General features: G+C 47.6%; 1 protein-coding gene across 4 annotated transcripts in view; it reads right to left on the bottom strand.

Moving 5' to 3' along the window:
* DLGAP3 (DLG associated protein 3) overlaps positions 1-22828 on the bottom strand; it is a 69941-nt gene that overhangs the window by 11346 nt on the left and 35767 nt on the right. For all 4 annotated transcript variants that reach the window (XM_084786226.1, XM_084786229.1, XM_084786228.1 and 1 more), the window contains exons 6-8: positions 11139-11352; positions 10657-10970; positions 10274-10359 (exon numbers count right to left, since the gene is read on the bottom strand). In XM_084786226.1, coding sequence (XP_084642352.1) covers positions 10274-10359; positions 10657-10970; positions 11139-11352 — 614 coding nt within the window. The remainder of the gene's footprint in view (positions 1-10273; positions 10360-10656; positions 10971-11138; positions 11353-22828) is intronic.

Here is a 22828-nt window from a genome sequence, read left to right as displayed (position 1 = left end):
CTTTTTCCTGACTAATCACATCTTTTACAACTTCCCTTTCTCTCTGGAATTTCTCCATCTTCTGTGATTATATCAGCTGTAAAGGTAGACACCTATCGGAGCATTCCAGAGTTAGGTATCCATAGCAACCCTCGATTACGCAAACACCCATACCTGAGTGCCTATAAAGACTCTGTGAAAATTGTCAATAAACGGGGCTTGATCAGAATCCAGACTTGCCCTCATTTCTTTGTGTCTCCTGTCTCCCCGCTTGTCTGCCCCCTCCACAGGTACCCATTGAAGACCCAATTGGCCAGAACAACAACAAAAAAAAAAATCAAAGGGGAAAAATAAAAAAAAGATTTCAAACCAGGTATGGTGGCACACACTTTTAATTCCAGCACAGGCAGAGGTAGGCAGATCCATGAGTTCTAAGACAGCCAGAGCTATACAGAGAAACTCTGTCTTGGGGGAAAAAAATAAAATAAATATCCTACATTCTCTCATATGTGGAATGTACTTGTATATATATTTACATAAAAAAATATATATATATATATAACATGACATCAGAATGGAGACAGTTTAGAGGGGAAAAAAGGGACCAGACAGATGAAGGACCAGGGAGTGGGATGGGTGTGTATGTGGTTACTATAAGCAAGGCACAATGCTATACCAGTCTTGAATTAGAAGAGATCCACCTGCCGCTGATGCTCCAGGGCTTGGATACAGAATTTTGAGGCCATCCTGAGCTACACGAGACCCTATTTCTAAACATCAAGAACAACAACAACAAATCACCTTTTCTCCGGTCTTTTCTGCATATGCTGTATCTGGTGACTATGGTCTAGGGGGCTTGGTCTGGGAAGACAGGTGCAGTAAGACCATCTAATTCTGTTTCCTGTGAGAGTCTCGGATGACCCTGAGGCTAAGCTTCAAAGGGCAGGGGTTCATCTGGTTCTATTCATCCTGGCAGCCTGGTAACCTACAACGGTACTTGACAAGTGTAACAAGGATCCAGTAACCAGTAAGCAGGGGTGAGGGTCAGAGGAGATGGAACATGAGGGATTCAGTGCCAGGGATGACGGGTGACTGAAAGCATCCACAGACAAGAAAGGAAATCCACCCAAACTACACCCAAGTAGCTACCAGGGAGTGCACCGGCAGGTGTGGTCATTACATTTGTTTGTTTGTTTGTTTGTTTGTTTGTTTGTGCGGGAGTGCATGCCACAGTGCAGATATGGAGATCAGGAGACTACTTGCAGGAGTTGGACTGGACTGGACTCAGGCTGTGAGATTTGAGATTTAACAGCGGGCAGCCCTCTCACTGATGCTGCCCGGCCGCTTTGAAAACAAAAACACAGACTAGCAAGCAAGGAAGGCTAAGAATGCAGGAACATAGGTGGCAGTGGGCAGAGGGAGGCCTGGAAGAGCAAGGTCGCTGGACTCCACGGCTCACCTCTAGGTACCAGTTTGGGGCACGGTGTGCGGGTGAGTCAGAACTAAAGTGCCAGGGACAGAAGGGACAGCAAGTGCTGTGCAGGTGTATAACAAAGGATGCCTTAGGCAGACAAGCAAAGGCTGGCCAGAGAGATGGGCCAGATTTGCCCTGTCCCCACCTGTCACTCCCTCTGAATTCCCAGTGTGATCACCTGTCCCAGAGACTCATCAAGACCTCAGCACATTCCCTGGCGGTCTGCCATGGCTCCCTTCCCCCTTCAAACTGCCTCTCCGGCGGATCTGCTTCTCCCTGTGCTGGCTGCGAGCAGCCTTGTGGAAGCGACTGATCCTGATCGATACAGGAGAAGGCATGCAGGAAGCACCCACCCAAACACCCAAAAGAGCTGGGCGAAATAAAATCAGAAAGGTGTTTCTGCTCCCATGCCAGGCTTGGAAACGGGAGACAGCGTGAGGTTCCAGAAACCAAAAGCAGGACTTAAACCCTGAACAGTGAGTGGATTTCTAAGACAAGTAAACCACAGGAGGGGGCCAGACATATGCTGGAGGCTGGAAGGGAACGCCTGGGGGAGGGAGAGAGGCGAGACCCCAAACTTATACGCCATGGAGAGCTGGAAGGAGATTTCCTGTGTAAAGCCAACAGCCAAAGAGGTCAGCCTTGTTTATAAATGGAGACTAAAGAAAGCTGCATGTTGGTGTTTCAGGAAGGCAGCCTGGAAGGAGAATGCTGGGAAATCAGACCACGAAAGCTGTTTTTGTATGGGGACGTGGGGTTCCAAGTGTGTTCTACCAGTTAAACACGGAAACTTCAAGCTGAGATATTAACTTTCAATTTGATCTAAAGAGCAAGTCGTGCCCCCAGAGAGGAGGAAATGGGGCTCCCGAGGAAAGAGTGGGCAGTAGCAGACTGAACACAAAAGTCATCCAGTCATGTTTGTAAATCCACACTATTAGACCACAAAGGACGGAACAGCTGATTTAGCACAGCCCTTTGAAGAGGTATAATGAAAGTTCTCCATAAGCACTCACACGGCTAGGAAAAGGGAACTGAGATGGTGCGGTAGGCGTGCCTATAGTCCCAGCAGACGGAAGGCTGAGGCAGGAGGATCACCACGTGTTTGAGATTAGCCCCGTCTCGGGATGGCCCACTCCAAGAAAATCTCCACAAAATAAAGCATCCCAAGATTCTTTTTAAGTCTACAGGGGAACTACTGACTAACCGTGCGACTAGAATAAGCTGAGAGTAAGTATTGCAAGCTGGGTTTGCACATTTTATTTTGAGACATCGTCTCCCTAGGTTACCCTGGATGGCCACCTGCCTCTGCCTCCCCTCCCCCGCTTCTTGTCTTTCTTCCTTTTTTTTTCTTTTTCTTTTTTTCTTCGAGACAGGGTTTCTCTGTGTAGCCCTGGCTGTCCTGAACTCGCTTTGTAGACCAGGCTGGCCTCGAACTCACAGCGATTCGTCTGCGTCTGCCTCCCAAGTGCTGGGTAAATTACAGACGTGCGCCACAACACCAGGCTCCCCCCTTTCTTCTTTAATACAGGGTGTCACTGTGTTTTTTAGGCTGGCTTCAAATTCCTGGAGTACTTCTATGAATCTGTTTCTTCTTTCTTCTTTTTGAGACAGGGTCACAATATGTAGCCTTGGACGGTCTAGATCTGGCTACTTAAACCAAGCTAGCCATTGGCTCACAAAGATCTGCCTGGCCTTGACTTTTGTTTTGTTTTGTTTTGTGTTGTTTTGTTTTTTGAGACAGGGTTTTCTCTTTGTAGCCTTGGCTGTCCTGGACTCACTTTGTAGACCAGGCTGGCCTCGAACTCACAGCAATCCACCTGCCTCTGCCTCCCGAGTGCTGGGATTAAAGGAGTGCGCCACCATGGCCGGCTTCTGGCCTTGACTTCTGATTGCCACCATGCTCAGCCTGTGTGAGACATTTTTACACACTTCTCTGTCTGGACTTGTGAATTAAACATATCAAGAGAATGAAAGATAAGCATCTGGAAGTTATAATTTATACGTCTAATCACATATGAGACATGTAACATATACAAAACCACACATCTATTGTATGTATGTATGCATGATGGAGAATGTCTCAGTTATCTAAGAAATTGGGCGGGAGAGATGGCTCAGTATTAAAGAGCACTAACTGCTCTTCCAGAAGATCCAGATTCAAACCCAGCACCCAGGGCAGTTCACATCCATCTGTAACTCCAGCCTCATTGGTTTAAACTCCCTCCTCTGGCCTCCACAGAAGCTCATGTTTGTGGTGCCCAGATATACACGAAGGCAAAACACCCATATACATAAAATAAAAGGTAAAATGAAAATTTTTTTAAATATTTAAAAGAAAACAATCCAAAGAAGGAACATCAGATGGAACACATACTGTGGCCACACGCATTAAATTCAGAAATTAATAATCAGAATATATGCTCCCTCCAAAAATATATATATTCAGAAAGTGAAAAGACAGTAAACCTCTTCCAAATAATGCAAAAGTTAAAACAGAAATTACAGGACTGGGTGGTGGTGGCATACACTTTTAATCCCAGCATTTGGGAAGCAGAGGCAGGTGGATCTCTGAGTTAGAAGCCAGCCAAGGCTACCAAGCAACTTTCAGGACAGCCAGGTCTATACAGAGAAGCCTTGTCTCCCCCTGCAAGAAAGAAAGAAAGAAAGAAAGAAAGAAAGAAAGAAAGAAAGAAAGAAAGAAAGAAAGAAAAAGAATGAAAAGAAACAAATTATGACAAAAGTTATAAACTATTTAGAACCGACTAATATAAGACACTAAATTTGAAACCTTCAGATGTAACAATAACAGAATAATTAAATGGGATTTTAGAGCCCCAAAAAGCTTACACTAAAAGCCAGGCACGCCGGGCGGTGGTGGCGCACACCTTTAATCCCAGCACTCGGGAGGCAGAGGCAGGGGGATCACTGTGAGTTCAAGGCCAGACTGGTCTACAAAGCGAGTCCAGGACAGCCAAGGCTACACAGAGAAACCTTGTCTCGAAAAACAAAAACAAAAACAAAAAGCCAGGCACAGTGGCATGGGCCAGCATTCCCAGCACTTGGGAGGCGGAGTCAGAAGGGCTCAAGGTCATCTTTGGCTATGCATCCAGTTCAAGGGGATCTGGGAGTCTGTCTGTCTGTCTCCCTCCCTTCCTTCCTCCCCACCTCGGTCCCTCCCTGCCTCTGCTTCTCTCTCTCTCAGCACATATTAGGAAGTAGGAAATACTTCTCACTGAAACTAAAAGACCAGGCTCAAAAAACTAGTAAAAGAAGACTTAAAATTATGTTTCAAATGTTAAAAATGCAAAGTTGATCAAGAAAGAGAATCATCCATACAAATACACGTTTGGTGGTTTGAATGAGAGTACCCCGCACAGGCTCGTAGGTTTGAATACCTGGTCCCCAGTTAGTGGAACTGTTTTAGGAGGACTAGGAGGTGTGGTCTTGCTGGAATAGGTGTGGCCTTGTTGGAGGACTTATGTCACCAGGCAGAGTCTGGCTGTCTCTCTTCCTGATGCCTTTGAATCAAGAAGTAAAGCTCAGCCGGGCGTGGGCGCATGCCTTTAATCCCAGCACTCGGGAGGCAGAGGCAGGTGGATTGCTGTGAGTTCGAGGTCAGCCTGGTCTACAAAGTGAGTCCAGGACAGCCACAGCTACACAGAGAAACCCTGTCTTGAAAAACCAAAAAAGAAGAAGAAGAAGAAGAAGAAGAAGAGTAAAGCTCTCAGCTACTGCTTCCTCAGGATGCAGGCAGGCCTGTCTGCCTGCAGCCATGCTCCCTGCTACAATGCTCGTAGACTAACCCTCTGAAACTGTAAGCAAGTCCACAATTAAATACCTTCCTTTAGAAGTTGCCATGGTCATGGTGTCTCTTCGCAGCAATGGAACAGTAACTAAAACAACGTGGTATTAGAAACGCAAATAAATGTACAAAAAGCGACAGAGAAAAAAATAAACATTGATGGCATTACGATAGCACGAGAAAAAAAAAATATTTTCTGCCCAGAATTTTGTAAACTGTCCATTTTTATACAATGGTTTAAAAATACCGACTCAAGAAGAAAAAAAAAATAAAACCAAACTAGATTAATAACTACTAAACAAAGTAAAGTTAGCTTTAAAACTTCTCCCATTCCCCAAAGGACACTAGAAAGTTTTTATAGGCAACTTTTGCTAGCCATTAGAGAAAAGATCACCCTGCTTTATACAAACTGTTTCTAAGAACACACACAGAGAAAGCTACCAAACTCAAGGTAGAGGTCTAGCATTAGTTTGATATCTAAACTGAATAACAGCTGAAACAAAATTATGGCACAAGCTCGGTAGCACACACCTCTAATTCTAGCACTTGAAAGATAGAGGCAGGAAGGTCAGAGTTCAAGGCCAATCTGCACTACATGAGATCATGTCTAAAAAAATTTATGGGCCAATATTTTATTTATGAGCACATATGTAAAAATCTTCAAGCAATAACTATAATTGGATCTAATTATATTTAATTAGATCTAATTATATTTAAAAATAATACAGCAAGACTGATTTTTAAAACTGCTAGGACTCCATATATCCATTTTTGGTTTTCTCTTTATCCAAAAAAGCCCCAGTTGTTAGCTGTGCGCTTCATGTCTTGTATACCACTTCCTGGGTTATAGACTATACTTCACAGCCTCTCTTGCAGCTAGGTACCCTCATGTGGTGTGGCCACAGCCTCTCTTGCAGCTAGGTACCCCCATGTGGTGTAGCCACAGCCTCTCTTGCAGCTAGGTACCCCCATGTGGTGTGGTCACAGCCTCTCTTGCAGCTAGGTACCCCCATGTGGTGTGGCCACAGCCTCTCTTGCAGTTAGGTACCCCCATGTGGTGTGGCCACAGCCTCTCTTGCAGCTAGGTACCCCCATGTGGTGTGGCCACAGCCTCTCTTGCAGCTAGGTACCCCCATGTGGTGTGGTCACAGCCTCTCTTGCAGCTAGGTACCCCCATGTGGTGTGGCCACAGCCTCTCTTGCAGCTAGGTACCCCCATGTGGTGTGGCCACAGCCTCTCTTGCAGCTAGGTACCCCCATGTGGTGTGGCCACAGCCTCTCTTGCAGCTAGGTACCCCCATGTGGTGTGGCCACAGCCTCTCTTGCAGCTAGGTACCCCCATGTGGTGTGGCCACAGCCTCTCTTGCAGCTAGGTACCCCCTTGTGGTGTGGTCACAGCCTCTCTTGCAGCTAGGTACCCTCATGTGACGTGATTACAACTAATATAAAGTAAATGAAGGTCCTGGAATTTTCAGGAAGTCTTTTATAAAAGAAGACTCTATCCTCCTCCTCCCACCCCCTTCCAAACTGCTAAGATTACAGATGCAGAAAGTATAAATTTAAACTACACTTTTGGGGGGATATGGAGTAATAATAAGGGGGGACGAGCAGTAAATGAGAAGGAGCCTAGGGTCCTGGCATTGCCTGTGTCAAGGCTAGCTTTTTTTAAAGTGAGAAGCAGACTTGTTTATGACACTATTTAAACCCTGTAAAGCCAAATTTAATCTAAGCACATAATAGGATCAAGCAGAGATTATCCCGAGTTTGAAAGTCTAGACCAACATGGAAAATTTATTCATGTATTATATCACATTCCACATGGAAAAAGAAAGTTCAAGATCATCTCAGTAGAGTCTCAACATTTAGTCAAATTCTACTTTGTTTTAAAAATAAAAATAAAGCTGTAGCTCAATGGTAGAACTCTTGCCTAGCTTATGCAAAGCCTTAGGTTTGAGTCCCAGCACCAGAAAATAAGGAGGTAGGGGATTAAAGGGTATTTATTTATTTATTTATTTATTTATTTATTTATTTATTTGGCTTTTCGAGACAGGGTTTCTCTGTGTAGCCTTGGCTGTCCTGGACTCACTTTGTAGACCAGGTTGGCCTCGAACTCACAGCGATCCGCCTGTTTCTGCCTCCCGAGTGCTGGGATTAAAGGCATGTGCCACCACGCCCGGCTAGGGTTTTTATTTTTTTTTTAAAGCCTTAATAGAGTAGGTATAGAAGAGAATTCCTAAATACATCAAAATGGTACCCATCAAAATTTGTAACAACTGTCATCTTTAGAAGTCTGTCCTGGGAGCTGGAGAGATGGCTCGGTGGTTAAGAGCACTGGCTGTTCTTCCATAGGAATCCAGGTTTGATTTTCCGCACCCACATGGCAGCTCACAGCCATTTATAACTACAGTTCTAGGGATCTGACACCCTCTTCTGGCCTCTAGGGGTCCTGCATACACACGGTGTGCAGGTATACCAACAGGTAAAACACCCATACACATAAAAATAAAATAAAAATGAGCGAAGTGCATTGTGGGCTCAGTGAGATGGGTCAGCAGGTAAAGGTTCTTTCTGTTGAGTCTCACATTTGATCTCTGGGACCCACAATGAGGAAGGAGAGAACCACGTCTTATGAGTTATCCTCTGACTGCGTGTGCGTGTACACACACACACACACACACACACACACACACAATCTGGAATGGGATGAGCCCACTACACTCAACAGGGAGCTGAAATCTTTTGTTTGCTTTTGTTTCCTGAGACAGAGTCCCTCTGTGTAGTCTTGACTGTCCTGGACTCGCTTTGTAGACCAGGCTGGCCTCGAACTCACAGCAATCCGCCTGCTTCTGCCTCCCGAGTGCTGGGATTAAAGGCGTGCACCACCACGCCCGGCAAAATCCTGTTTTTAATTGCGAATTATCTATGCACTGTCTCGACTTCCCTCTATCCTATAAGTTCCATGGGGCAAAAGTCATGTCTTTGGCGGCTCTCAGGGCGTTCAATACATAGTCCAGGAGCTCTCATACCAAATGCTCAATAATTATTGGTTGAATGACATTATCAGTGAATGGCCCAGTGCCCATCAAAGGCCTGCTGCGCCATTTGCAGGATTCTGGCTTGCTAGAAGGAACGGAGGGCCACCCTCCAGTAGGAACCTATCTGAATGAGGAGCCAAAAAGCCTTCGAGGGAACCAATGAGGATCTGTGGGTTGGTTTAGGGCAGGCACTGAAGTCGGGATGAAGAGTGGGAGCACAGAGCTGCATCCATCTGTGATGCTTAACGCTCTCAAGGATTCAAACCATGGTTTGCGCGTGGACTTCGCCATGCAGTGTCACCGTTCTGCAACATGGAGGAGGGCAGCTGCGGGAATAGGTAAGGTGACTGGGCAGCTTTTAGCCACGCCAACATCTCAGAAGCATACAGGGCTTCATGAAGCTACAGTAGCAGGAGTGGACAGAAAGAGTGACTCCCCCCGAGGAACCCCAAGACTTAGCCAGTCACTCAAACAAGGCCACTTCAGGGGTTCAGGGGGTTACAGGAACTGTAATGACTCGGGGGGGGGGCGGTTGGAAAGCCTCGCAACGGTGCCTGGGAACAGCTATGAAGAACTCAGGCTCTAGTTTCATTCCTGCCGTGGCTACTGCCTTAATGACCCCCATTACCCAGAGCCCTGAGAGCCAGCGCCAAGAAGGTTCCCAGCCACAATACTCAGGCCCGCCAGCATGGTGTCATTGCAGCCTAGAGGACATGTGGGGCCACAGTGGCACTGCCACCTGGTCATTAGAGAAAGTGTCTCCCTACAGGCTTCCCAAAGCAGGGAGGACTCTTTCCAGGACTCCCTCCAGAGCTCACAATGTTAATTCTTCACCTGGAAATTAAGGAAGCAGTGTTTCTGAGGCCACCTAATGCCAGAATAGTGGCTGCTGGCAATTCTAGTATCTCTGAGTCACCACCGATTCAGGCACATAATAGGTACCCCCTACTGGTTAAATGCTTGTGCGAGCCAAGTGAGGAGGAGTGTTATAACTGCCAGGGGCCCACGAGAGGCAATCTTCCTGTTTGTTTGTTTCGTTTGAGCTCATACACTTGTACACCCCAGGATATAACAAGGGACTGGCAGAATCCTGCTATCTCCTGTTAAAAGACAACTGCTGGAGGCCCGCTCAGCCAGCACCTACCTAGAACCTTCCCCCTGCACCCCCTCCATGCCCTCTTCTTTCCCCTGACCACTGTCTCTCTTCTGCAGCCTCCGGTCACCTGGGCTGGCAATAGTTCTCAAGCATTCGATGTAGAGTTGGTGCCTACCTTAACAACATCATCGTGTTCAGCACATCTGCCCTGACTCCACCCCAGTAGGGGAAGGGATGAGGCTCAGTGGTGAAGTACTCCTCATTCAAGCACCAGGACGGAGGTTTAATCCCCCCCAGAACCCTCATACAAAGCCCAGGTATGTACTTGTAACCCCGGCACTAGGAAGGTAGAGGCAGGAGAACTCCTGGGACTCGGTGGCCAACCTAACCTAATTGGTGAGCATCAAGCCACGGAGAAACCTTGTCTTAACAACACAAGGTGGGCTGGTGAGATGGCTCAGAGGGTAAGAGCTCTTGTCACAAAAGCCTAATAAAATCATGGTGGAAGGAACCAACTCCTGAAAATTTCAACATTGGTACCTACACACACACACACACACACACACACATACACACACACTATATATATATATATATATATATATATATATATATATATATATATATATGACCTCAAATTGACCTCTGGCCCTGACACAGATGGAAACACACACACACAGACACACAGATACACACACAGACACACACAGAGAGACAGACAGACAGAGAGACACAGAGAGACAAAGAGAGAGGTGTGGCTTCACATCCAGGAAGATAGATAGCATATGCAAAGACAGTGGGCCAGCAAAGACGTTACACTTCACACAGCCCTGAATCCCCTTCATTCCCAAACCCCCAGGGACACCTGAGAGGCCCACGCTGACATACCTCTTGTCCTCTTCCACCTGAACGCCAATGGAGTGGAACTCTCTTCGGCTCCTGTTCTCGGTGTCCGAGTCTGAGATTGTCTCCACCTGGTGGCAGGGCGGAGGAGTCAGCGGCTGTGACTAGCCAAAGAAGTACCCGGTACACATAGGGCTAGACCGGCCAGAAGTGCCTATGCACCAAGCTAGCGGACAAGTCCCAAACACAAGAGACCAGGGAAAGAGTGATGGAGTATTTAGAGGCAGCCTCATCTGTCAGGGGAAGTTTGTTTGCTTGTTGGTTTGTCTGTTCAGGTCTGTGTGTGTAGAAGTCCCCTTTGGTGTCCTTCCATCTGTTCTCAAGCACATAGGGCCAGAGCCTTGGAGAGCTATTACTGCCAACCGTACCTGCACCCCAATGGACGGCCGCCACTTCCGCTGTCGCGCCAGGCTCCGCAGCTCCTCCCGGCCGGGGATGGTCTTGATAATGAGCGTGGGGGGCTTGGGGCTGGCCCGGGGTGGCACCGGCGCCAGCTCCAGGGTGCGTGCACCCATGGTGGGGCCGTCTAGACCGTCCGCGGAGCTGCAGCGCCGGGCCGGACCCTCTGCTGCGGTGAAGCTCTCATGGGCAGAGTCGGTGCTGCTCTGGGCGGTGATGGAGATGCGGGGTGGGGCCTGGCTTCCCGGCGGGATGGGGGGCGGGGCCTTTCTGAAGTTGAAGGCTGCAGACAGGGATACAGATGGTAGTCTAACATCCCCACACAGCCACACCCACGAGATTGGTTCACAGGACCCAATGGCCAAGGGACCATTCCTCCTGCCTAATCCTACCCAGAGACAGAAGCCACGGGGGCAGCTGGCGGCCAGGGGCAGACAGAGGGTATACTCACAGGAGCCGGGCCTCCCTGAGACAGAGGCAGGGGCAGCAAGGAGGGGTAGGCAGTCGTCGTCTTGAGAGCAGCCGGCCTGGATGGCCCGGAGGTAGCTGTGGCTCCGCATGCGGAAACAGCCGGGCAGGTCCAGGGCGTCCACGGCCTGGGACTCAAGCTCCCCAAACACGGACCCGCACACGGCCTCCAGCTGCTGGTTGAACTCCTCGCTTAGCTGGGGAAGGGGCCAGGAGGACCTTTATTGAGATGCTGGGATAAGGTGGGGATCAACTAGGGGCTTCGCTTTGGAGAGCACCTAGGTCTACAGTGGCCGCGGCTCTGTGCGACTCTTCTCCATTTGGAGGCAGGAGGTTTCCCCAGGCCTGCCTTGGGACCACTCTGGTCCATTCTCCCTCTAGACACACAAACTCCAAAGTACAACTCCCTTCAGGGATGTTGTGTGCCAGACTCTAGACTACCTCATCTGCCCCTCTGCCTAGTCCCATCCCTCACATTTCTCTCACTTGAGCCCCGCAGCAGGAACCAGGAACTAAAACATCCACCTTCCTGGCCAACTTCTGGGTACAGAGCAGACTGCAGGAGTGAACACTTCTTACCGTGACTTTGTTTTGGGTTTCGTTTGTTGTATTTCTAAGACCAAGCTCACTGTCACCCAGGCTGGCAACAGAATTCAGAGCACCCCTCCCGCCTCAGCCTCCCCAGTGGATAGGACCACAGGTGTTCATCACTGTGCTGGGCTATGAACTGATTAAAAGCAATAGTAAGGAGACCGTTGACAAAGGACAAGTTGGGAACTGATGGGTAGTGGCACAAAATGTTCTCCAAGGGTCCCAAGCTGCCCCCGCCTACACACCCTCCCTAACTATGCCTCTCATTTAATCCACTGGCCATGGCCCTGACTGGTCCCCCACTTTCATGGCTATGTCCATAGCACAGCACAGGTACAAAGCCCCAAACTTGGGTATGAACTTGACCTTGAGCTTCCACTCAGCCAACACATGGAGGTTCCCAAATGAGCCACAGCGCCGACTCACCTGGACTCAAGATCTGCCACTTCCTAACAGTGTGGCCTAGGAACGTGAAAATCTGGAGGCCTCAGTTTGCTCACCTGCCCAGTGGGAGTGCTAAGGCCACTAGCTTACAGATACTGAGAAGGCCCAAAGTCGACCCATAAGGCATTTGGAGCAGACAGTGGCACCGCGTGAACCCTCCGTGGTATGCGGATATCCCAGGGCCTACCTGGTACACACGGGCCAGGTGCCCATGAAAACTACAACGCTGCTACCACTGAGCCCAAGAGAAAACACACCCCAACACACACCACCGCTGATGGTTATACGGAGGCCACTGGATGGAGTCATTGATGAGGTTCTCAAAAACCTTCTGGGACGGGGGGGGGGGGGGCACAGGAGGAGGTGGGGGGAGGGAACTACAACAGCAAGTGCGTTTTGTGACATCTCCTTGGAAAGATTCGCATCACCACAGGGATCTCACGTCCCTGGGTAGGACGCAGCTCAGTGTTTCTCTAACTCGTCTTCCCCAGTGGCATGTGATGTCACTAGGCATCTCCAGCACCGTCTACCAACGGGCAGATGAAGGCTCAGCGAAGCAGATCAATTGCCCCTGGGATGCCCAGCTGGTGGGCAGTAAAGCTGAATTGCAACACCGTATTTCTTGGCTTCCGTGTAAAGGTGGCTGGTCATCAGAAACTCCCCGGGGAGTTTGCGGAACCTGCCCTCGAGGCAGAGGTGCCCGCTCCCTGCTTTTATTCCTTAGAACCAAAACTGCTGAGGATACTAGGGTGGCTCTCATGTAGACCCCAGGAATGACACAGGACTGCTTGGACCTCCTGAGGCCGTTCCCAAAGCCACTTCATTACCAGTGTGCAGAAGTCCAACCCCTGTGCAGAACCCTAGATCCTGGAGCAGTTTAAGTTCTCAGCAGTGGCTCTCCCAGGGTTCCTGGATGGCTCCTGAAATGCGGGAGCTAAACTAACTGTTATCCCTGGGCTCGGGGCACTCCCCACGGAAACTATCCATCCCAAAGAGTTCTGCCCACAGCGTAGGGGAGCTGATCGAACCCTGAGCAAGGATTTTCTAGGCTTGAGTTCCTGTGGCCTCCGAGATGGAAGCAATCTCTTAGGTCCCAGCGCCCTGCGATTATCTCTAGCCCTCCTCTGCATGTAAAGCATGCGGCACACAGTAGATGCTCAGTAAACATCGGCTACTACTATGAGCAGCCAGAGGGTCTCCGATCATGTGGACAGGACCGCTCAGAAGGATAGGCCTCTCTGCTCCGGGGGTGGCTGGGCCCTTAAGATTCCGCCCACAGGTAGACCCAGAATGAACTCCATTCAAAGCAGATAGGGGGAGATAGACAGGGATAGAGGCATCCGCTCCCATCTTCCAATAGAGCTGGCCAAGGGGTGACTTGGTCCCAACAAAGAGCCAGGACCCAAGGAAGCCACAGGCACACATAGACTCCGTGAGCTGATCTACACTGCTCGCGATCATCAAATGATAACGTTTGCCTGTGGACACTCCTGCTGTCCCTGCCTGGACTTCCACTCTACTTCTCCCAATACCCACTTGCAGGAGAGTTAAAGAGCCCTCTGGGGGAAATGAGATCCTCAGCCTCACTCCACCCGAGTCAGAACCGCCAGCTGTTTCCAAGCACGCGAGACACAGAGAGGAAAATACTTTGTCTGGATCTAATTGGAAATTGTCCACGCTAGAGTTGGTGGGGTCCAGCTGGGGGGCCAGGCAATATCTGGAGACCTGAAGGATGGCATTTGTTTTAGCTAACCTTTGGAAACGCCTCCCGTTTCAAAGCGGTCCACGACGCGGGATGAAACATAAGCAGCGTTGTTTTATATGCATAGCTGAGCTCACAAGAAAGCGAGATCAGTCCCCAGGGGAGAAATGCAAAGAGGAGCCTGGAAAAATCAGAATATAAACTGTGTGTGTGTGTGTGTGCCAGTGCTGCCAACAGCCTGGTGGGGGCGGAGGCCTGGGAGGCAGGGGCTACTGGTCTCGGTAACCAATGGTTTAAGTTTTAACACCCACTCCGGTGCAGGGGTGAGGCTTTGGGCCTGTGTGAAGCCCAAATGAGAAGCAGAAATGAAACCTTCATAAACCTTTGATGATAATGTAGACTAGAAAAAAAAAAAAAACTAAAGCACTATCAGTCATCACCACAGGCCTGTGACAGGGAAGCCAGGCTGTAGCTGAGATACCAGGGAGAGGAAGGGAAGCAAATCGTCTATGAATCTCTGCACACGAACCAGCCAGTCCTCCCACAGTCTCAGGACTGTGTGTGCATGGGCTTGCATGGCCCAGATTAAAAATTAACATTGAGCAGTCTCAGATTGGGAATATTCTAACAGAAGCAACCACAGGATGTATCCCAGGAGATGGTGCCTTACCAAGAGGAAGCCACATCGAAGAGGAGGTAACCTTGCCTACGTGCAAGCTATCATGAATAGCATCCTTAACAACACATAACTCCTCCACAATGCGGACCAGGCCCGGTGGTACACATCCAATGGAAAAGATGTAGCAAACAGAGCGGCTTCCACCTTAGTTTCTTCCCCCAACCCCCCCACTTCCCTCTGTGCCGTTGCTATGGTGGAGATAAAGCTTATATCTCGCTGCCCAATAGCCATGGCAAACCCAACAGCCGCATGGGTAAGCAGGCAAGCAAGTCTTCCTCCAGCCAGGCTGGGAGATAACTGCAGCCTGGCCATCACCTTGACTGCAGCCCTGTGGGACACCATACCCAAGTGCACAGGGCTGAGCTGTACCCAAGAGTCCTGGCTCACAGCAGCCAGGAGATAATTTAAGGCTCTGTGTTTGGACAATTGATCATGTAGCAGTGGGTAACTAATTCAAACTAGGACATGAAGAAGAAGAAGGAGGAGGAGGAGGAGGAGGAGGAGGAGGAGAAGGAGAAGGAGAAGGAGAAGGAGAAAAGAAGGAGAAAATTGTTAACTGGGTTAAGTCATCCAGAACTTAGGCATGGCGTCACAGCAGCTGATATTGCCTTGACGACAGTGAAATTTCTTTTAAACCACATTGCGCTTTGCGGTTATGTTTTGTCACTGTTGTTGTTGTTGTTGTTTGGCTTTGTTTTGAGTTTTGCTGTTGTGGTGGCTCTGAGTTCCTTGCTTGCCTCATGTAACCCGAGCTGGCTTTGAATTCACAATGGAACCAACGCTGGCCTTGAATTCCTGATCCTCTTGGGTCTACCTCCCATGTGTGTATACCACAATGGCCAGATAAACAATGAAGTTTTAAGACAAGTCTATTTTGCCAAGTTCACACAATCCTCCGGCCTCGTTCTCCTAAGTACGAGGATATATTGCACTCAGTATTAAACAGTTTTAAAGTTTCTCATTTAAATGCTAAAACTAGGTAGGCACAGTGGTGAATCCTTGTAGTGCCAGCGCCTCAGAGGTGGAGGCAGAAGGATCAAGAGTTCAAGGACACCCTCCACTGCGGTTGAATCTATACCAGCCTGCGCTACATGAGACCCTGTCTCAAACAAACAACAACAACAGCAAAACCCTCAACGTTACGGCCAGGCGTAGTGGCGCACACCTTTAGTCCCAGCACTTGGGAAGCAGAGCTAGGTAGATCTCTGTGAGTTCGAGGCCAGCCTGGTCTACAAAGCGAGTCCAGGACAGCCAAGGCTACACAGAGAAACCCTGTCAAGAACACAAAGTTAGCTTGGGGAATAGATATTAAAGATTTTAAAAGGAACCCCAAGAAATTTCTAAAAATTAAAAAAAAATCTCAGTGCAAGTGAAAGTACAATTTGTAAGTTGAGAGTAGACAAGAGACAGTAGAAGAAATTTTAATAAAGTGACAATTCCCAGAGGCAGCGGAGGGAGGCAAAGAGGTAAGGAATGTGAATGAAAGGTTAAAGGTTAAAAGAAGGACTGTCCCGGACACACTGAGGGGAGCTCTAGATGGAGACTCGGAGGAGGACTTCGAGGAAGGCAACACGTATTACAGAGATGCCACTGGCTGGGAATTCCCCAGACTTCCTCACAATTTCAGACAACACAGAACGAGAACAACAGATCTCACTCCCCAGACAACTCTAAAGATGGACTCGGCCATCAGAAACAACCATTTTGTCACTCTGAAGACCGATCAAAGGCACACAAGAAAATTACTAAGCTGTGGGTGAGAAGGCAGGACTCTGATCCTACTCCCATTCCCCAAGGCCCCAGCACTCAGGGCACGGAGCTGCAGGCTATCAAAAGAGCTGCTTTGTTGCCGCAGCCAGAGACGCCCCTGAACTTGGAACACTGTCAGGTACAGTGTCAAGAGCAGGGAGGAGGCCAGCAGCAGCGCTGAGCTGTGGGGCAACAGACTGGATGACTGGACTGCTAGGTTTTTAATTTTTTTTTTCTATTATTGCTGTTGAACGTACATAATGTGGATGCACACATGTGCCGTGGCACTGTGTGGGGATCAGAGGACAACCATGTCAAATCGGTGTTCTTTTCCCATCTTTACATGGGCTCCAACTGCCAGGCTAACACGGCAAGCACTTTTCCCTCCTGAGCCATCACACTAGTGCTAGCCTGATACTGAACAGAGAATTCTGGGAATGAGACAGAGAAGGGCTGGAGGACCTGTACAGCGTCATCCCATGTCCCTCAGCAGGGAAATCTGTATACATGTGCACAGGATATACAAGATACCCTGGTGATGAATGACAAACAGCCTGAGAGGCTTAGAAACAACCTCAAACTGAAAGAAGGAAATTCACTAGCTCAAGGGTTTTGAGGACAACCACTCAATCTCTGGCCTAAACAAAGCTGTGCAGACGCTGGAGCAATCTCTAGGATACGGGGCTTTTAAAAAAAAAAAAGTGAAGACATCAGAGGCTGCGTGCCGCAGGAAAAGCAGATTTCACAGGTTTACTCCAGGAATTAACACAAATAAACAAAGCAACAGCAATCTTTAGAAGGTAAAAATAAAAGCCCAGAATTGTCACACTATCTTACCTAAAATGCTCAGGACTCAACAAAATATTTTGTCATGCAAACAAAGAAGGAAGTATAAATGGTCTCGAAACACTGGGTTTATCACACGCAAACTAGAGAGTAGTTATTATAATCATATTCAAAGAACTAAAGGGAGCCATGTTTAGAGACTGAAAGGCACGCATGACAACCAGGATTTCATGGGTACAAGGCACAAGGAACAAACGGAGAGGAGGAGGAGGAGGAAGGCTTTAGACAGGCTCTCCTGGGAGTACCCAGGCTAGCCTTAAACTCACTCTGCCGCCCAGGTTGACACAAATCTCAAAATCACTTTGCATTGGCTTTACAGAACTATAGGCACGCACCACTCCAACTAGCCTGTTTGCTTTTTATTTATTTTACAACTATGTGTATGTGTGCATTCAGATGCCCTCCAAGGCCAGAAGACAGCACTGGATCCCCCGGGAGCACTGTAGTTACAGCACCATGTGGTTTCTCAGGACAAACCTGGGTCCTCTGTGAGAGCACCACGCTCTTTTAAGTGAGAGTCCGTCTCTATTATTAATTTGTTTAAAGAAAAGAAACAAATGTGAAACCAGTGAGATGGCCCAGCATGTGAAGGTGCTTGACAAGCAAGCCTGGCTACCTGCGCTCCAACCCTGAACCCACATAAAGGTGAAAGGAGAGAACGGATTCTGTAAATGTGCACGGTGGCATGTGTGTGCACCAAAATAGACACACACACACACACACACACACACACACACACACACAATGCATCTGTAAAAATTAAGAAAAGAAACAAATATGTATTCAAGAACTGAAAAGTACAATAACTGAAATTAAAAATTCCATTGAGAGATTTAATATAAAGCATGATCAGCAAACTTAAAGACAAAACAATATAAAGTGCCCAATTTAAAGAGTGGAGAAAGAGAAAAAAAAACTATCAAGCAGAATGAGCAAAGCCTCAGAGACACACGGGACAACAGCAAGCACACAAGCATGCGTGTGATGATAAACCCAGAAAGACAATGGAGGAGAAGGAAGAGGAGGAGGAGGAAGAAGAGGAGGAAGAGAAGGAAGAAAAAGGGGAGAAGAAGATAGAAAAAAAAGCCATGGCCAAAGGCCTCAGTGTAGCTCATTTGTAGAGTTCCTGCTTTTCACCCAAGAGCACCTGGGTTCAACCTCCACCACCACAGAAACCAAGCAGGGAAGGTGCCACAGCCTTGCAACTCCAACCGTGAGGCTGGGGCAGATGGACCAGAAGTTCAGGACCCACCTGGGCTACCCTGAGTTCAAAGTCAGCATGGCCCAATTCAAAATAGCCTGTCTCAAAAAGAAAAGAATCTTTGATCAGACAAGGTCTCATTATGTAGCCCTAGTTGGCCTTGAACTTGCTATGTAGAGCAGGTTGGCCTCAAACTCACCCAGAGCCTGCCTCCCTCTCTGATGCTGGGATTTATAAGTATGTACCAGACCAAAGAAACAAGAGAATGGCCCGGAGACATAGTTCCATGGTACAGTACTTGCCCAATATGTGCAAGGCTGTGGATTCAAACATCAGTTACAAAGTTGAGGGTGGCGGTTAGGGGTAGGGGAGTACCAAGCAAGGAAGAAGAGAGTGTTTTCCAAAATCCATGAAAGGCACAAATCCTCAGATTTAGGGAGTGTATATATGAACATGAACACGTGCGCGCGCACGCGCGCGCGCGCACACACACACACACACACACACACACACACACACACTCATACACACGGAAAAATACAGACACCAAAGTCTAAACAACCTCTCAACAGCAACCAGAGGAAAATGGGAATTATGCACACAGACAGCCATGTTGCAGCAGACTTCTTTTTTTTTTCTATTAAAAATCTACTTTTTTTAAAAATTAATTTATTCATATTACATCTTGATTGTTAGCCCTTCCCCTGTTTCCTCCCATTCCTCCCTCCCTCCCACTTCCCCCCTTCTCCCCTCCCCTATGTCTGTGATTGAGGGAGACTTCTTCCCCCTATGTATGCTCTAAGATTATCGAATCTCTTCTTGGTAACTTGCTATCCTTCTTCTGAGTGCCACCAGGCCTCCCCATCCAGGGGACATGGTCAGAAAAGGGGCACCAGAGTTCACGTGAGAATCAGATCTCACTCTCCACTCAACAGTGCAGAATATCGTGTTCGTCGGCTAGGTCTTGGTAGGGGTTCGAAGTTTACTGCCTATTTCTCCTTGGCTGGTGCCTTAGTTTGAGGAGGACCCCAGGACCCAGATCTGCCTGGCAGCAGACTTCTTAATATCAGACAATGAAAAGGATAAACCTGAATGTCCCTTAATAATCTAAATTACATCAGTCAGTCAGTCAGAGCTTGCTACCAACAGTCACTGAAAAACTAAAGAATACACTTTAGGAGGAAAGAATTAATATAGGAAACTATAATGACCTGGAAAAGGGCAGGAGACTGGAGCATTTATAACTTAAGAGGAATAGCGTAAAAACTAACAAGGGGCTGGGAGTCCGCTCATCCATAGATTGCCTTCCTGGCACGCATGAAGCCCGGGGCTCCATCCACAGGACTGCATAAACCAGGCACAGTGGTACAGGCCTGTCATCCCAGCACTCAGGGCCGAAGCAGGAGGGTCAGCAGTTCAAGATCATCCTCAGCTATATACAAAATTTGAAACCAGCCTGACCTGAGTCACAAGACACCCTATCTCAAAAAAATGAAAATCAAGGCCAGGTGTGGTGGCATATACCTTTAGTCCCAGAATGCAGGAAGGCAGAGGCAGAGGGATTTCTGTGAATTCTAGGCCAGCCTGGTCTACAAAGCAAGTCCAAGACAGCCAAGGCTACACAGAGAAGCCCTGTCTCCAAAACACCAACCAACCAAACAAAAAAACAAAAAACAAAACCAAAAAATGAAGATCAAATGTCACATGCCCTCCCCCAAAGAACTCTCAAAGTGGATCATATGCCTAAATTAAAATGCAAGAGACATTAATTTTGTTGTGATCTTGGATTAGGTAAAGATTTCATTTTAGTTTAAAACAAATTTTCTGGAAAAAAAATTAAATGTTATGAAATACATGTCCATTAAATTTAATGTGATTTATTGGGGCCTGGTGGTATAGGACTGTCATACCAATACTAGAGAAGTTGAGAGATAAGGACAGTAATTTCAAGACCAGCTGGAATTCCCTTAATCCCAGCACTCAGGAAGCAGAGGCGAGCAGATCTCTGAGTCCAAGGCCAACCTGGTCTACAGAGTGAGTTCCAGGACAGCCAGCTATACAGAGAAATCCTATCTCCAAAGAACAAACAACAACAACAACAAAAATCATTTCTTTAAAAAAAAAAGGTTTAAAAAGTTCTGGGGGTTATTGACAGCTCAGCGGGTGAAGGAGCCTGTCACCACGTCTGGTGATTTGAGTTGGATCTCTGAAACCCACGTGACAGAAAGAACAAACCCCCACAAGCCGTCCTCTGACCTCCACAGGCACACTGTAGGACATGCACACTAAAATAAAAATGTATAATTTAAAAAGTAAAAAGAAGGCCAGGCATGGTGGCGCACGCCTTAAATCCCAGCATTTGGGAAGCAGAGACAGGCAGATTTATGAGTTCAAGGCCAGCCTGGTCTACAAAATGAATTTAGGACAGCCAGAGCTCTGTTACACAAAGAAACCCTGTCTTGAAAAACCAACCAACAAGCACACAAAAAGTAAAAACAAAAGAATTCTGAGGATATAATGCAGTAAGTAGTACAGTACATTTGCAGCGCGTGTAAGGCCCTAGGAGAGACAGTGTGCATTCACGCTGTGAGATGGCACAACAAGGAAAGGGTGACTGCCATCGCCAAGTCTGATAACCTCAGAACTGACTCTTCCAAATTGTCCTCTGGACTCCACATTATGTGTGCTATAGCACACATAAATAAAAATTTATCATTTAAAAAGTAAAAAGAAGGTCAGGCATGTAGCACGCATGTGCAGAAACACATAAATAAATAACAAATAAGTGTAATAATAACTATAATAAAATGTCTTCTTTTCAAATGGCATGAAAACGCAAGTCCCTCAGCACAGGAAAACACCATAGCTGACATCTTAACACTACATTTCCAAGGCCGAGTGTGGTAGTGCAAGCTTTTAATCCCAGCACTTGGGAGGCAGAGGCAGGTGGATCGCTGCGAGTTGGAGGCTAGCCTAGTCTACCCAGAGGCAAGGCTACACAGAGAAACCCTGTCTCGAAAAAAAAAAACACTACATTTCTAGCATTTAGAGTTTCAGGAAAGCAATGCTTTCATGTGGGCATTGGGGAAAGAACCCAGGGCCCCATTCTGCTGGGCAAGTGTTCCATCACCGAGCCAGAACCACCCTCTCCTGCCCTCAGATAAATTTCTATTGCTTAAAAAAGAGAGGTCATCAAATTTAAAGTACCCTAAGGATTTTGCATTATTCAGAGCGAGAGTGGGAAACCTTGTCTGCTTCAGACTAAGTCAAGCATGCACATTAAAATTACAGGAGTAACCATAAAGAATAAAACGGGATGCGTAACTGTCAAGCCAGTGTGGGATTTGGCAGAGAGAAGAATAAAGCAATCTCAGTCAATCCAAAGACGCACAGCAAAGGAACAGAGAAGCACCAACTCTGCTGGGTGTGGTGACATAAACCTGTCATCATCCCTCTGGAGGCTGAGGCAGGAGGATAGTTACAAGTTTAAAGCCAGCCTGGGCTACATAGCAAGTTATAGGCCAGCCTAAACTACACAGTGAGAGCCTATCTCAACAAAAAATGAAAGACAGACAGGTAGGCATAAAGGAAGGGAGAAAAATATCGTCTAAAAAGCAGGAGAAGGCCAGGAGAGATGCCTCAGCGAGTAAAGGTGCTTGCCATCGAGCCTGACACCTCACTTCACTCTCTTAGGATCCACAGGGTAAAAGAAGAGAAGCAATTCTTCATGTTGCCATCTGACCTCCGCACATGCACCCCAGCATGCACTCTCCCCTACGCCAGCAGGATAAACAGAAGGCACAAAGTAAGACGACAGAAATAAATCCAAGCATATCAGCAACCACAATAAATATAAATGTACAAAACTCTCAAGCAATTATCAAACGGGCGCAGGATCAAATCTAGTCATAAACTATTTGCAAAAGACGTACCTGAAACATAGGGGACAAAAAAAGACTTTAAAGCCAAAGATGGAGAAAGGCGTTCAAGGCAAACACTAAAGAGAAAAATCCACTCCGGGAGGACAAGCATCATTAGAGACAACAGGGTAGCGTCTCTGCTGCTTTAAGCCTCTCTCTCTCCCTCCCCTCTTCTGTAAAGCAAGGACGCGAAGTCACACCTCCAGGAGAAACATGCCAAGTATATACTCTGTTAGATAATGTAAAGTGGGAGGAGGAGAGAGAGGAGGAGGAAGGCGAGGAATAGGAAATGTTTGGAAGGTTCAGATTAAAATTTCAGAACATTTGGAAAAGATCTGAAAAAAAAAAAAGAAGAAGAAGAAGAAGAAACAAAGAAACAAAGTGATGAAGTGGTCCATGGGAGAGTCTGGGAGAAAGACACCCAGGAAGTAACAAACGCTAAAGTCCAAAGGCTGGAGTCTAACTTCTGTGTCTGGGAATCAAACAGGTGCAGTGTGGTGAAGAAAAGCAAGGAAATGGGAGGGGGAGAGGGGAGAGGGGG

The sequence above is a fragment of the Acomys minous genome (assembly GCF_964271855.1).
Source record: "Acomys minous genome assembly, chromosome: 6".
Taxonomy (NCBI): domain Eukaryota; kingdom Metazoa; phylum Chordata; class Mammalia; order Rodentia; family Muridae; genus Acomys; species Acomys minous.
Note: the sequence above shows the minus strand (reverse complement) of the source record. Positions and strands in the feature narration are given on the sequence as shown.